Here is a 15,283-nt window from a genome sequence, read left to right on the forward strand (position 1 = left end):
TTCTGATGACCTATGCTCAGGATAGGTCATCAGTATCTGATTGGTGTGGGTAAGACACCCGGCACCAATCAGCTGTTTCAGAAGGCAGCCTGTGAGTGCTGTGGCCTTCTCTATGCTTTTCCTATCCAGAGGATAGACCACCAGTAAAAAAAAAATCTCTGAAAAACCTTTTAAATGAATGAAAAACAAGAAATACTGCCTCATTTCCCACAAAACTATATATGAATCTACTCAGCTCCTCCTGCTTAATAACGTGCTGCCCACATTTTCACAGTGACAGGTTCCCTTTAATAACTGTAACATTATGGGTATAATGGGCAGGCCTATGGTATGTGAATAAAGCTTCTTTCATTGTCTAAGTTTCACAACTTTCTAATAATCTACTATACACTAATACACAGTTTTCAAGATCTCTACTTGCTGTCAGTGCAAGTATTATGCTTACGTTCAGAGTATAAAAATTGCTACTGTAACTTCTTGACATGTTTGCAGCCTAAACAAAAAGGGGGACAATAATTAACAGCAGCGATTTATACATCGTTCCTAATCCCTCTGCACTGCCAGAGGATGCGCCAATGCTATGTAGAGGTGCAGGTCTCTACATAACTTTGGCGCTTGCTGCCGCCAGCCGTGCAAGATGCTTTAATCTATGCCATCTCCCTTTCTAGCGTGGTTTAAGGCCTAGTGTGGAAAACGATAAATGAGATGGGGCAGCCGGCCCGCCCTCTTCCCCACCCACACCAGCCCACTTTTTCCGCGACTTTGCAAAAGTGGTGTGAGCAGAGTAAAGTGACATATTTTGACGCAAAACACCTTTGCGACAGAATCTGCAACCTAAATACACCAAAAAGTCGTGTATTAGTGGTGAAACACTAAGGTCACTGTCCGAATCGCATCCAAGTGAATCCCAAATCTGCTACCAGTCTTCCAAAACCACTCTAGGAGGTAGAAAACTAAGACTACCCCAAGGTTCTTCCCCAGAGCCTGAAGCAAGACCAGATAGACTTTGCTACTAGTGAACCAGGTTATGCCTGCGGAGTAGGTAGCAGAAAACTGGTGCAGGCAAACCTACCAGAATGACCAGGGAGGTACAAAGAGAAGTTGTCAGGCAGAGTCAAAACCAGGAGAGACAGACAAGGCCAATGCAGTGATCAAGGGGTTAATCTACCTATAAACTAAGGTCAGTTTACCAGGAAAAACGAGATTTTTGTATAACTTACCAGTAAAATCTCTTTCTCGCTCTTTCCTTGGGGGACACAGAAGACCTTGGGTATAGCTCATCTCCCTAGGAGGCGTGACACTAAGTGAAGACTGTTAAGCCCCTCCTCCACAGCTATACCCTCAGCCTGGAGAGAGAGACTGCCAGTTGCGTGTCCAAGTAGTGAGAAAAGGCAAAGTCCAAAAATTGGAACCAACAAGCCAACTACCCAAAGGGTAAAACAAACTCGGAAACAGTCAGAGAAGAACAAAGAATGGGTGGGTGCTGTGTCCCCCAAGGAAAGAGCGAGAAAGAGATTTTACTGGTAAGTTATACAAAAATCTCGTTTTCTCGCCCAGTTTCCTTGGGGGACACAGAAGACCTTGGGACGTTCAAAAGCAGTCCAAAGGGGGAGGGACCACAGCACCAAGGCGAAGCACCCGAAGGCATCAAAAAACCGCCGCCTGCAGACCAGGCGACCCAAAACAGCATACGCCGAAGCCCGAGTATGCACCCTGTAGAACTCGGTAAGGTGTGCAAGGAAGACCAGTGACCGCCTTGCACAAATGCATGGCCGAAGCCTAATGCCTCCGGCCCAGGAAAAACCGACAACTCTGGCCAAATGAATGGTGACACCAAAAGCAGAACCCTGCCCTTGGTGCGGCAACCACAACAAGAGCCACTCTGAGAAAGCGGAGGAAAGCCACCCTGGAGGCCGTCAACCCTTTGCGCGGACCTCCTGGAAACACAAGAGACCGAACGTCGACAAGAGTCGGAGATCTCCAAGTAAAAACTGCAAGGCCCAAACAACGTCCAAATCGGCGAAGTGTCCGTTCCCTGGGGTGGGAAGGGGAGGACGACTGCCTCAATGAAATGAAAGACAAACACCACCTTCAGAAGGAAGGAAGAGACGGAATGGAGAACAGCCCTGTCCTGGGGGAAGACAGAAGGCTCGGAACAAGAAGGGCCGCCACTCAGGCACCCATCAGAGACACGATGGCTACAGAAACCCAACTGTACAGGACAGAAGGAGTAGAGGGAACTTCTGTAACGGCTCCAAGGAAAAATTGGAGCGCCAAGAGCCCAGTATGTAGTTCCCAGGACGGTACCGGAGGACAGTACAAAGGAACCCAAGAGCCGCTCCATGGAAGAAGTTCCTGACAGGCTTAGAGGGTCGGGGAACGCTGAAAGAGGAAGGACAGGAATGACACTTGATACTGCAAGCAACAGAGTCCCAGCCCCAGGTCCAGGCCGGACTGGAGAAAGACAGAACCATGGAGAAAGGCAGAGTGGGGGAACGCCCAGCTTCCCACAGAACCCCAGGTAAAACCCTAAGTCCTACCACAGATCCTGGACGAAAAACTCGGCTAGAAGCGAACACTAGCGAGCCCACTAGAGTCGCCTGGGCAAGCGGGTGAAAACCCAATGATCAGGCGCAGACCAGTAACACAGGTAGAACAGTCGGTAGAACTGATCCCGTCGGCCCCCGAGCAAGGTTGTCCCGTATCCCCCCAGAGTGGGGAAGCAGAAGGACAAACGGACAGGAACCGAAGGGTCCGCCCAGCAACCGCCAGGACAAGACAGGCTAAAGCCGAAGCCAATGTAGCCACCACAGGAAGACGGACTACAGTTCCGGTGTGGGAGATCTAAAGACAATCCTGACCAAATGGTAGTCCTCCCAAGTTACCGAGAAGGTGAATCCAAAGCAGAAACATTGCCTAGAATGGAAAAAAACGCAATCTGCACCCAGCGGGAGGACAGAAAACGGTAGACCCGGTAACTAGGCACACAGCTAGTACAGCCAGTGTGGACAAGGGAGACTCAAAAGGAACACCAGAACCATCCACATAAACAACCATGCTCTCCCCAGAGGGAAGGGCAGTGAAGGAACAGCCTCTGAAGCGTGGCCGGAACAGACGCCACATCGGAATGATCTGTACCGAGTGGGAGCCAAACAGAGCCGGCGAGAAAAGGCAGGCGAGACAGAGGCCGGTATAACACCCTCCAACCGAAAGGGGGAGTGGGCAACAGAGAGGCCATAGGACAGCTCAAAAGCAGAACACCGCTACACAGAGACGCCCGGTTCACCGCCTCGCAGAAGGCGAATACCCTGAAGAACCCAAGGTGGAGGTCCCCCGGACCTGTATAAGCGAGCACCCAAGAGAAGTTGGGTGACCTTCCCAAGAAGAGCGGCCCGAACCTGGTAGCAGATCAGACTGAAGCACCGAGGGCGCCAATCCGGAAAGAATCATACCATACTGCACCCGAAGAGGAGGAAATGGTATTAGGCGAGGGGACCGTAGTCCCGCCAGAGCCAACATAAAATGCGAAGGGCGCTGCAGACAGCGCTCTCGACCATGCGACCACTAGCACAGGGAAACAATGCCGCGGAAGGACAAATGGGCCAACGAAATGAATGAGTACCACCCAGCTCTGTGCAGTAGCGAACAGTAGAGCCCGTCTACTTAAATATAAGGTATTCATTTGTTGTTTATTGGACAACACCTTAGGCTTACACAGATGGACAGAATGATCTCCTTAGAGAATAGTGCAAGGCTTGCGGCAATCATCGTATCCCAAGAGAAAAAGTATGTCGCAGGAGGAAAGGAGGCATACGTACGAGTAGCCCCGTAAGCAGTGAGAAGGCCAACCCACCTACGGGACGAGAAGGAAACAACGCACAAGAACGTCCGCTCACTGCAAAAATATCACTCAGCGAAGAGGGCCAGCCACAGAGTGCCACAGTATCTACGGGAGTGCAAACTGAAAGGAGTTATGCACAAGACTAGTATGGTATGCGATGGAACGCAAACTGACCGCCCCGAAAAAGGGGGGAAATGTACCTGGCAAGCTGCAGTGGGCAAGAATGCAAAGGCCTGCCCCAAAAAGGGGGTGATGCCCAAGGCCGTACCTACGTCAGAGAAGTAGGGCATACCATACTTCGCCCAGAAAGGCGCCATGCACATGGCCACACAGTATCCAGCAGAAACGCAGGAGGTCCACCTAGTGAAAAAGGGGGGCATGCACAGGGCTATCTTAGCATTAAGTGAGTGTGCAACAATTCACCCAACCCGAAATTTCGTGAGAGTGTAACTACTCCGCCAATGAAGGGGAACATGTGCAAGTCCAGTACAGCACATACAAGGACAGCCTTGAATCTTGTGAGCGTGCAAAATTCCACCCATGGAATGAGGGGTGGTCACGCACAAGGCCAGCACCGTATCCAATGGGAGCGCAAGCGTTCCACCCATGTTAGAGGCCATGCTCAAGGCCAGCAACGTATCTGGTGAGAGTGTAGTATGCCGCCCAGAAAAGGAAGGGGGGGGGGGGGTCATGCACATGGCCAGCATCGCATCCAGGGAGAATGCGAGCAGTCGGTGAGAATGTGTGTATGCCACCTGAAGGAGGCATGCCCATGGCCGGCAGCGAATCCAGTGAGAGTGCGTACACCGCCCACGGAAGAGGGTCATGTATATGGCCGGCCGCGGATCCAGAGAGAGTGCAAGCACCCCGCTATGTATAGGGGTCATGCACATGGCCAACAATGTACCGGCGAGAGAACAACCACCGACCGAGGGAGTGTATGTATGCCGCCACCCGGGAAGGAGGCATGCCCAAGGCCGGCAGTGAATCCAATGAGAGTACATCATACCGCCTATGTAAGGTGGTCATGCACATGGCTGGCAGTGAATCCAGTGAGAGTGCCGAATGCCGTCCACAGAAGGGAGTCATGCCTATGGCAGGCAGCGAATCCAGTGAGAGTGCCGTGTTCCACCTATGGAAGGGGGTCGTGCACATGGCCAGCATTGTATCCGGAGAAACTGCAGTAGGCCGCCAATGAAAGGGGGGATCATGCACAAGGCCAACCCGCAGTTAGGGAGAGTGCAGTATCCCGCCCAGGAGGGGGGACCTGCACATGGCAGGCACCATAACTGGAGAGGGTGATGAATGTTGCCTACAGAAAAGGCATGCACTTGACCAGCGCCGTAGCGCGGAGAGGGCAAGAAACCGCCTAGAAGGGGAAAAAAGACCCTGGCAGCGCCGCAGCCGGGGAGCGCGACACCATGCCGCCTATGGAAGGGGGGCATGTATACAGGCAGCACTCTGAGATGAGGCTGCAGCGTCCTGCGCAGCCCACAAGTCATATATATAATAAATAATTTTTTTTTTTTTTTTTTTTTTTAACACACAGCCTCACTGAGGCAGAAAAAAATAAAATAAAAGGGGGGCCACCTACAGGGCACAGATCCACCCATACAGGCCCATCGGAAGCCGGCCTGTACCCAAAGGGTTAACAGGGATCCGGCCTGGGGGGCGGCACTGCGATCCTCTGGGGGCGGGGGAACCTCCAGGCGGGAAGAATTCGCGCCTGGAGAAGTTCCAGCCCCCTCCCAACAGAGGCCTGAATTTTGCGGCCTAGTAGGCCGTGAAGCTGGGGCCTAAATTTTTAGCGGCGCCCGGCTGACCGGGGCCGCACAGTATTTAAAGTACCGGCCGGCCTACGGAGCGGCACATACCGGCCGCGGGTGCCCACCCCGCGGGCCGGAAGAGCCGGGGCCTAAATTTTTAGCAGCGCCCGGTTGACCGGCGCCGCACAGTACTTAAAGTACCAGCCGGGCCTACGGAGCGGCACATACCGGCCGCGGGTGCCCACCCCGCGAGCCGGGGACCCGGATAGAGCGGGATCGCGGCCTTGAAGTGGAACACAAGTTTTGCGGCGCCCGGCCGACCGGAATGTTCCGACGGTCGGCCGGGGCTGTTGAAGCGCTCATTTGCAGGCCGCGGTGCCCACCCAGCTGTCCGGAAGTGAGGACCCTGCACCCGGCAGCCATTTCACCCCTGGAGCGGGCCCCTGCCTAGAACAGCGCTCCATATGGCCGGCAGCTACAACCACCTTTCCCCTGGACCGGTGCCCGTGAGAGTAGGGAGGGTCAGTGGCAGCAAGGCGCGGGCCCTCTGGCCCTGAAGTAGTGGCCGGTAAGAGGGAGGGGGACCCTGAGACCGGGTCTGTGAGGGTGGGACGCCTGCATAACCCCTCCGTCAGGGGCAGCTAGTTGCGGACCTCCGCAGCTCCCTAGGCATTCCTCTTGTAGGAACAAGGGTGCCAATGTCCTGGAGGCCAGGAGAGAGGGAGCAGAATGTCGCCCTGCGACAGCCCAGGGGCCAGCCTAGGTCTAGCAGGGACAGAAGGGTCCATAGGCCCAGTATAGGGTCAGGCACGCAGGAGACCGGGGGGGACGGGGACGTAGGGCTGGAGAAGCCTCTCTCTCACCATAGTCGTCTTCACCCTCGGTCCGTTCCAGCAGGGTCGCCCCTTCAGCTACTGGCACCGTAGTGGCAGGACGCTGGGAGAGGGACTTGGCGTGCGGGCGACCCTTGCGCTGGCGGGATGTAGGGGAGCTGGGCTGCCCTGATCCACCTTGCCTTCTGTGGGGGAGGCAGCAGTGCGGATGACCGGCACTGGCGCAGCTCAACCCCGGGAGAACAGAGAGGTCTAGTGCGTCTCTGTTATCCCTGATGATCTGAAACAAAAAGAAAATAAAAAAGTAAAAATCTAAAATTGAAACGAGGAGAAAGCAGCCCTGCAGAGCAGGGAGTGTCTTGCCTCCTTGGACACTAAGCAAAAACTGGCAGTCTCTCTCTCCAGGCTGAGGGTATAGCTGTGGAGGAGGGGCTTAACAGTCTTCACTTAGTGTCACGCCTCCTAGGGAGATGAGCTATACCCAAGGTCTTCTGTGTCCCCCAAGGAAACTGGGCGAGAAATCAATATAAACAGTAACAGCAGACACAGGGTTAATCCAGAAACAAGTCAATAGTCAGTTCACCAGGAGGGTCGATAAAGAAGAATAGGATATGTCACAGTATAGAGCAAGGTTACAATGAATATGTAATTACTAACAGCTGGTAAATGATAGAAGCAGACTTAAATCCCCAGCCTAGATCTGGGATTGGATGCCGAACCAGGAACCAAATTGGCTTGACCTCCAGTGATAGGTGGACCAGCCAGGGCTGGTCAGAATGGCAACTCTTGAGAAAAAAAAAAAAATGCAATAAACTATTGTCAGTTTTTTCATTTTCCTCTCTGGTAGCACTCTGTTTCTCCTGTAGACAAAATTCTGGACCAGATACTCTGCATTCTGAGGTGAACGGAAATGCTGCTTTCTTCCACAGGTTTTTCATTCATTCATCCATCCATCCCTCCTTATGAATTCATATAAATATATAGCGATATCTCTCTTTAGACAGTTGAGAAGGAAATTGGGGATCGCTTGTATACAGTCATATTTATTAGTGTTGGCTTAAAAACTGTAGAATAATTTTTTTAGAACAACCCCTTTAAATATAGATATTGATATGTAAAACTAAAAATAACATCACCAAATATTATTTAAAAATATGTTTAACATAAAAGCATGATTTAAACAGTAGGTTATTTTCTCATGACACATTCCCTTTAAATTAATTTAGACAAAATAGCCATGTGAACATGTGATGATGTGTTCCACCTCTTTGTATTTCCCTAGTTTCAGTTAACGTATACGCCATGCAGGCCACAAACATATTGATTTGGCCACATACATGAAGCTACCTTGAATTAATTATGTGAAAACAGACTCTGACAAATACACAGAGGCAAGTACATTACTAGTGAATAATATAAAAATGACATATGTTACTTGTTATACCACATACGTTGCACCTGTTGCACATCTGTTTTAGATGTTTCAGTGAGATTGAGTTTACTCTGTAAACTTCAAGGTCAAAATGAGTTCAACCTGTAAAATGTGGTTTCATTCTATAGAAAAGCCAACTTAATACCTGGTACCTTACGATTTTGGCACCCTACCATACCAATGGGTCTGCACCTCAAACTTCTGAGGTTCCCAATTTTAGTAGATGTGCCAGTCTTTTTGCCACAAACCTCTTGTTATAAGATTTGAAGAACAGAACAATGGCCAATGAGTGGCATGTAAGATGAGCTTCTACACGGCCTGATTGTCGGGCATAATATTGAGGACAAATGTTCCTACGAATGCTCGTTCCCGATAATCTGCCCCTCCAAAGGTGCTGCTGATCACCCAATAGACGAGCGAAACCTCGTTCATCGGGTGAAATATTCATTCATGCAGACAAGTAAATTATCGTTTCTGGGCAGCAGATTGTGCGGTCTAAACAGTGATCTGCTGCCCAGAAACTATGCAGCTGTACGAGGACTGTGGAGGTGATCGCTACATGTAAATGCAACGCTTAACTGAACGAGCAGCCAGTTGTCGGGAAGGAATGCTTCATTCCCGATAATCGTCTGCATCTTGTGTCGTATAAATCAGTCATTACATGGGCAATTAACAGCCGAACATTTATTCCTCATCATTGCCTGTGAAAAAGCCTTGTGATCAGTTGTTGGCTGACTGCAACTTTTATGCAGCAGGAGAAATGATTGTTTTTTTGGCCCCACATCTCCGTGCATGCACACAGGATGTGTTGCTAACAATCAGGACCACATCTACCATGAGGGAAGAGGAGTATCTCGCCTCAGGTGGTGGCTGCCTTGCCTCTGGTGGGGGGCAGCAGTTCACAGCGGGGCTTGGGAGCCTATGGCTTCCGTAACTGCAGTTCACTCTCATAGGCCTCAGGCCACTAGATCTGAAGCCTATGTAGAAGTACTGTATAATGGTGCTGGCGATTACGATGAAATAATCGCAATCTTCTGCACCAGAACTTAGTCGGCACAGGTGGACTTGATGGCCGGGAGGGAGAAGAGGAAAGAGAACATAAGAAGAGAAACTACCGGGTGTAAGAGGTATGTATGTACGTACATACAGTATGACAGTACATACGTATAACAGTAGGGTTTGGAATGGTCATTTAAATTTTCACCTCAGGCAGCAGAAAAGTTCGGTGCAGCCCTGCTAACAATAATGGAGGCAAACGGCCTAAGGAATAATTCTACATTATGGATGATTGACTGATCACCCCCACAACTGGCCAGTATAAGAGCCCCTTTTACTGAGCACTGATCGACATGCTATATCATTAATTGGTGCTGTTTACAGTCAATTATTTGCCTGTTCGAAAGGACCCCAAAGCATTGGATCTATGTCTGAAAATAAAACCACTAGATATGCACGAAGGCACCGAGCCATGACAAAAGAAATCATGAAAATTGTCAGACAGAAACTTGTCATCTATAAATCTCACTAAACTAATTCATCCATTTACTTTTCTAAAAATAAGTCAAAGGATATTCCTGGCAAACTAAAAACTATCCTATTTACTCTTAGGCTACATGCACACGAAAAAAGTCTGTTAAAAACTGACAATTTTTCACTGATGCCTTTCTGAAAAACGGACGTTAAAAACTGACCTATTCAATTGTAAGGGGAATGTTGGTCAGTGAAAAACAGACAAGATAGAACATGTTCTATTTTTGACATCCGTTTTTAACTGACAGTCAAAAAAACTGCCATGCGAATAACCCCATAGACTACCATTGGTCTTAAAACGGACGTGTGATGGCCGTTAAAAAAATGTACCGTATTTTTCGCCCCATAAGACGCACTTTCCCCCCCCCCCAAAAGTGGGGGGAAAATGCCCCTGCGTCTTATGGGGCGAATGCTTCCATTTTACATCGCAGTCTGCGATGCTGCAGCATCGCAGACTGCGATGTATGAGCCGGAAGAGAGGAGGGGCTGGAGTCCGGAACTAGGGGCGTCCGGAACTGTACTCTTACACCGGGCCCCGCCGCTCACCGCAGTATTTATAAACATTAATCCTTATCCTGTTATTAAGTTTAACTAACGCTGCGCTTTCCCCTGTTCCCCTGTATCCGTACAGCACTTACGAACAACCTTCCATAGCAGGCAGAGCGGACGGCAGCAATAACGTCACTCACTGACGTTGAGCGCCTGCTCCTCCCACTTTATGAATGAAGCAGGCAGAGCAGGCGCGCGACGTCAGTGAGTGACGTTACTTCTGCCGTCCGCTCTGCCTTCTATGGAAGCTTGTTCGTAAAGTGCTGTACGGATACAGGGGAGAGAGCGCAGCGTTAGTTAAACTTATTAACAGGATAAGGATTAATGTTTATAAATACTGCGGTGAGCAGAGGGCCGGTGTATTGGGGGACACTGTTATGAGGGGGATCTGTGGATGACATATAGCAGTGTCATCCACATATCCCCCCCATAACAGTGCCATCCACAGATCCCCCACCCATAACAATGCCATCCACAGATCCCCCACCCCATAGCAGTACCATCCACAGATCCCCCATAACAGTGCAATCCACAGATCCCCCATAACAGTGCAATCCACAGATCCCCCATAAACAGTGCCATCCACAGATCCCCCATAACAGTGCCATCCTTAGATCCCCTCCATAACAGTGCCATCCACAGATCCCCTCCATAACAGTGCAATCCACAGATCCCCCATAAACAGTGCCATCCACAGATCCTCCATAACAGTGCCATCCACAGATCCCCCATAACAGTGCCATCCACAGGTCCCCCCTAACAGTGCCATCCACAGATCCCCCACATGACAATGCGTCATCCACAGATCCCCGATAATAGTGTCATGCACAGACCACCATTAATTTAAAACCCACCAAACGCACACCTTTTAGAAATATATTTTTTCTTATTTTCCTCCTCAAAAACCTAGGTGCATCTTATAGGCCAGTGCGTCTTATAGGGCGAAAAAAAAAGGTACATCACATATCCGTTTTAAGACCAATGATAGCCTTACTTCCACCTACTTTTGTCTCTTATAAATGAATGTGAGTCTCTGGGGGAAAAAAATTACATATACCACATAACCTTAGTTACCTGGGGTCATCCAATGATCTTTAGACTTGCAAGCTCTGAGTCATGAAAAACTTGTCGTACCTAGATCTTATATTTAATTAGACAGAATTAATATTTCTGTATAAAAAAAGAGAGGTGTATCTTGACAATAGTTTTTAAACAGCAACGAAGGTTGTGTGGGGTCCCGTTCACACAGTTTTTTGGCAATGATTTTGGCACATTTAACACGTCAAATCAGTGCCAGAAAAAACGACTCCAAACAGCCTCCTGTTCAATGGGAAGCAGCACTTACTTATTTTATTTTTTTCTGGCTAAGTTCATATCGCACCAGAAAAAAAAAGCAGCATGCCCTATTTTGGCGCTGAATCTTCCACTGAAATGAATTGAAAGTGTAAAAATGTGTCATACGCACATACAGAGGGGTGTTACCCAGTAAGGGGTGTGTACCTGCACAGTCTGAAAATTGCAGCACTAATTGGATAGAGTGAGACTGTTCAGGTACACACCCCCAACTGGTTAACACCCCTCTGTACCCTTAGTGCAGACTGCTAGCAATTCATTCATAACATCTAGTAGAAATAATAAAGGAATGGCACAACATAGAGCCATAGGAATAGATGTTCCAGAATTGTTATTACATGGGGAATGCATGAAGCTATTAAAACAGGCATGTCAGGAGTGGGGACAGGTCCTTTTTAAGCATTTTCCACCAATGAATTCCACCTTAAATATGATACTGTGGCACATAAAAGGGTAATACATAAAATGAGAATGCTTGGACTGAGGGAAAAATGTGTGTATGTGGGTAAGTAACTGGTTGAGTGATAGAAAACAGAGGGTGGTTATAAACTGTACACACTCAGATTGGGTCACCGTCACTAGTAGGGTATCACAGAGGTCAGTACTGGGCCATATTCTCTTCAAATTAACCCGTTCAACCACTGTGACCTACTGGGCTCCATCAGTTATGATGGCAGCCTAGACGCTTCTGAAGCTTCCCAGGCCTCCCACGGTAAGCTTCCTGCTAAGCTGTACATGAAGCAAAGCTCAGCAGGGAGCGCGGTAAAATGCCATTCACCCTCATCAAAAGATCCTAGAGGTTTAAAAATAATTATTATAGAAGCAAAAAAAGTTTAACAAGAAATAAAAAAAAAATGAAGATATTAAAAGTTTAAGAGGGGAACTGTAATGAATTTGGTGCACCTTTCGACTGCCTTATGGTTGGCTATCATCCCTACGAACGCTCAATCCCAATAATCTGCCCGTCTAAGGGTCCATTCACACGTCCGCAAAATGGGTCCGCATCCGTTCCGCAATTTTGCGGAACGGGTGCGAACCCATTCATTTTCAATGGGGCCGAAATGTGCTGTCCGCATTTGCGGATCTGCATCCACATATGCGGATCCGCACTTCCGCATCCATACTTCCGTTTCCACAATTGCGGACAAGATTAGGCATTTTCTATTATAGTGCCCGCGATCATACCAGTGTATTACTGTACTGTGGCGGCAGCAGGAAGCGCACGGCGTCATAGCAACCAATGACGCCGTGCGCTCCTGCACTCAGAAGAAATCCAGGCTGGTATCACACGGTCCGTGTTTCACAGATGTGTGCATGAGGCTTTAGCTTATACTGCCTACATTTTAGACGGCATTAGTAAATCTGACCTACAGCCTTTAAGTCGTATATGACTTTAAAGAGGACCTTTCACCAGTTTGTACTTTAGAAAAGCGATACGTCACACTGTAGCCCATGTTCAGTAGATGTGATATCGCCAATTTTTTTCTTGATCCGCTCCTCCGTTGCGCCGATGTGCCCCTCGTTCTGTTTAGGCGTGCTGTATTTCTGTGTACTGTGTTTCTTTTAAAAGCTCAGTTACTTGTACTCCAGATATCTTCAGCTACTTTCTGTCTACTATGGAGCCAATATGTCTTTCAGAAAGCCAAGAGGACAGCGTCCAATCACTCCTGGCCTATAAATCTGCCCTTCCGTGTCAGCTGGAAATGGCAATGGCTGAGAAAAGATGTCACCGCCAGTTCTGTGAGAAGGTCTGACAGACATTCCTCTCTACCTCTTGTATGACGTTCTTTGTTTTGGTTTCACTTTGTCATCTCCTTTCCTTCTGCCAGGTGTCACTTATTTAGACTAATTGTCTTCCTTTATATTCCCTCCCATACTGCCTCACTTTGCAGTTTATACTACTTCCTGGATGAAGTGTTCACTGCTGGAGGCTGCTGCTGCTGTTTGCTCAGGTAAGTCTTTTCCTTTATTGTGTTTCCTTGCTGGCTTGATTCTAGGTGACCCTGACTCCGTCCGTATTAAGTGCAGGGAGCCGGTGGTCATGTCCCCTCACTATTATAGGGTTTTCAGGTGTCACACAGTCTTAGGTACGTGGGCATGTAATCGTCTACCATTGAGACCCTTGCATGTGCTTAGCAGTCAGGGAGAGCTCTTAGGGTTTTATAGGGCTCACCTATATGCTCCTTAGTTTGGGATCAAGCAAGTCGGTCGTTTATTTAAAAGTTCCAGCTATCTGCAACTTCACCCGTGACATTATAAACCGCCAAAATCGTCTTAAGCATTGATGCATGCAAGGTCTTTCGCTGGAGATAGCAGATCTCCGTAAAACTGTGTCTCAGTTTCAGGTGACCGTTTCTGCTGGCATTCATGGAGTTTGTTCCGAGCCTAAGATCTCGCTTCCGGATACGTTCTCCGGGGGTAGTGAGAATTGTTTTCGCTTTAGAGAGGCTTGCAAACTCCATTTTCGCCTACTTCCCCATTCCTCTGGTGATGAGGAGCAGAGGGTGGGGATCGACATCTCGCTGCTCAGGGATAACGCTCAGTCTTGCGCCTTTTTGCTGCCGGTGGGGGCACGACCCCTCCGATCGGTGGATGAATTTTTTGTAGCCCTGGGGCAGTTATATGATAACCCGGATCGTATTGCTCTGGCTGAATCTAAACTGCGTCTTTTATGCCAGGGTAAAGAGTCTGCAGAGATATATTGTTCTGAATTTCGGAGATGGGCAGCTGATACTGGTTGGAATGATGCTGCACTCCGAAGTCAATTTTGCCATGGTTTTTCGGAAAGATTGAAAGATGCATTTGCTTTTCATGATAGACCAGCGTCGCTAGAATCTGCCATGTCTCTAGCTGTTCGTATTGACAAGCGTCTTAGAAAGAGAGAGGAGACTACTCTTTCCGGTCATATTCAGCCCAAAGACAGTGGGGCTGTCTCATTCAGTGCGCAGGGGTCTCAGTCTGTCTCAATCTCCTCTGAGGAGGAGGCCATGCAGCTGGGTTTGCTTGCCTCTGATAGTAGAGGATTCAGCTCTTAGAGGAGGGTTTGTTTATGTTGTGGGGGTATAAATCATTTGGCTAATGTTTGCCCCTCTAGGAGATTCATGGAGTTTTCTGAGGGTAATAAAAAAAAAAGAAAAAAAGAAACCCTCTAAAAACTTTCCATTTTCTACTATTGGCAAGGTTGATGCGGAAATTGAAGGTTTGCCGTTTGCTTGTAGTTCCCGTTTTCTCCTACCTGCCAGGGTGGCGCTAGACAGCAAGAACATTCTTTGTGAGATTTTTGTAGATAGTGGAGCAGCTGTCAATCTCATTGATAATCAATTTGCAACAATGCATGGTTTCCAGGTATGCACTTTGGGAAAGGATATACCTGTTTTTGCTATCGATTCCGCTCCACTTTCTCAAAGATCGTTAAAGGGCATAGTTCACGATATCCGTTTGACTGTGGATGACGCTCATGTTGAGGATATGTCATGTTTCGTCTTAAGTGGATTACCTACTCCTCTAGTGTTGGGGCTACCCTGGCTCACTAAACATAACCCCACCATTGATTGGCAAGCAAGGCAAATAAATGGTTGGAGTGACTTTTGCAGAGAGAATTGCCTCACGGCGTCTCTTTCAGAGGTTTCTACTAAGACTGTGCCATCTTTTCTCTCTGAATTTTCTGATGTGTTTTCCGAGAGTGGTGTCCAGGAGTTGCCCCCTCACCGGGAGTACGACTGCCCTATTAATCTCATCCCAGGCGCCAAGCTGCAAAAATCACGATTATACAATCTCTCCCAACCTGAAAGAGTCGCTATGCGTACTTATATCTCTGAGAGCCTGAGAAAGGGACACATCCGACCCTCGAAGTAACCTGTTACTGCTGGGTTTTTTTTGTTAAGAAAAAAGATACTTTTTTAAGACCTTGTCTGGATTTCAGGGAGCTTAACCGTATCACGATTCGTGACCCATATCCGCTTCCTCTGATCCCGGACCT

General features: G+C 48.5%; 1 protein-coding gene across 1 annotated transcript in view; it reads right to left on the minus strand.

Annotated features, from left to right (window-relative positions):
• The window catches only part of ACOXL (acyl-CoA oxidase like), a 625,524-nt gene that overhangs the window by 439,258 nt on the left and 170,983 nt on the right, over positions 1–15,283 (minus strand). Inside the window, 1 exon segment of the mRNA XM_040429469.1 lies at positions 11,944–11,955. Within this exon segment, the coding sequence (XP_040285403.1) occupies positions 11,944–11,955 (12 nt within the window).

The sequence above is a fragment of the Bufo bufo genome, chromosome 4, assembly GCF_905171765.1.
Source record: "Bufo bufo chromosome 4, aBufBuf1.1, whole genome shotgun sequence".
Lineage (NCBI taxonomy): Eukaryota > Metazoa > Chordata > Amphibia > Anura > Bufonidae > Bufo > Bufo bufo.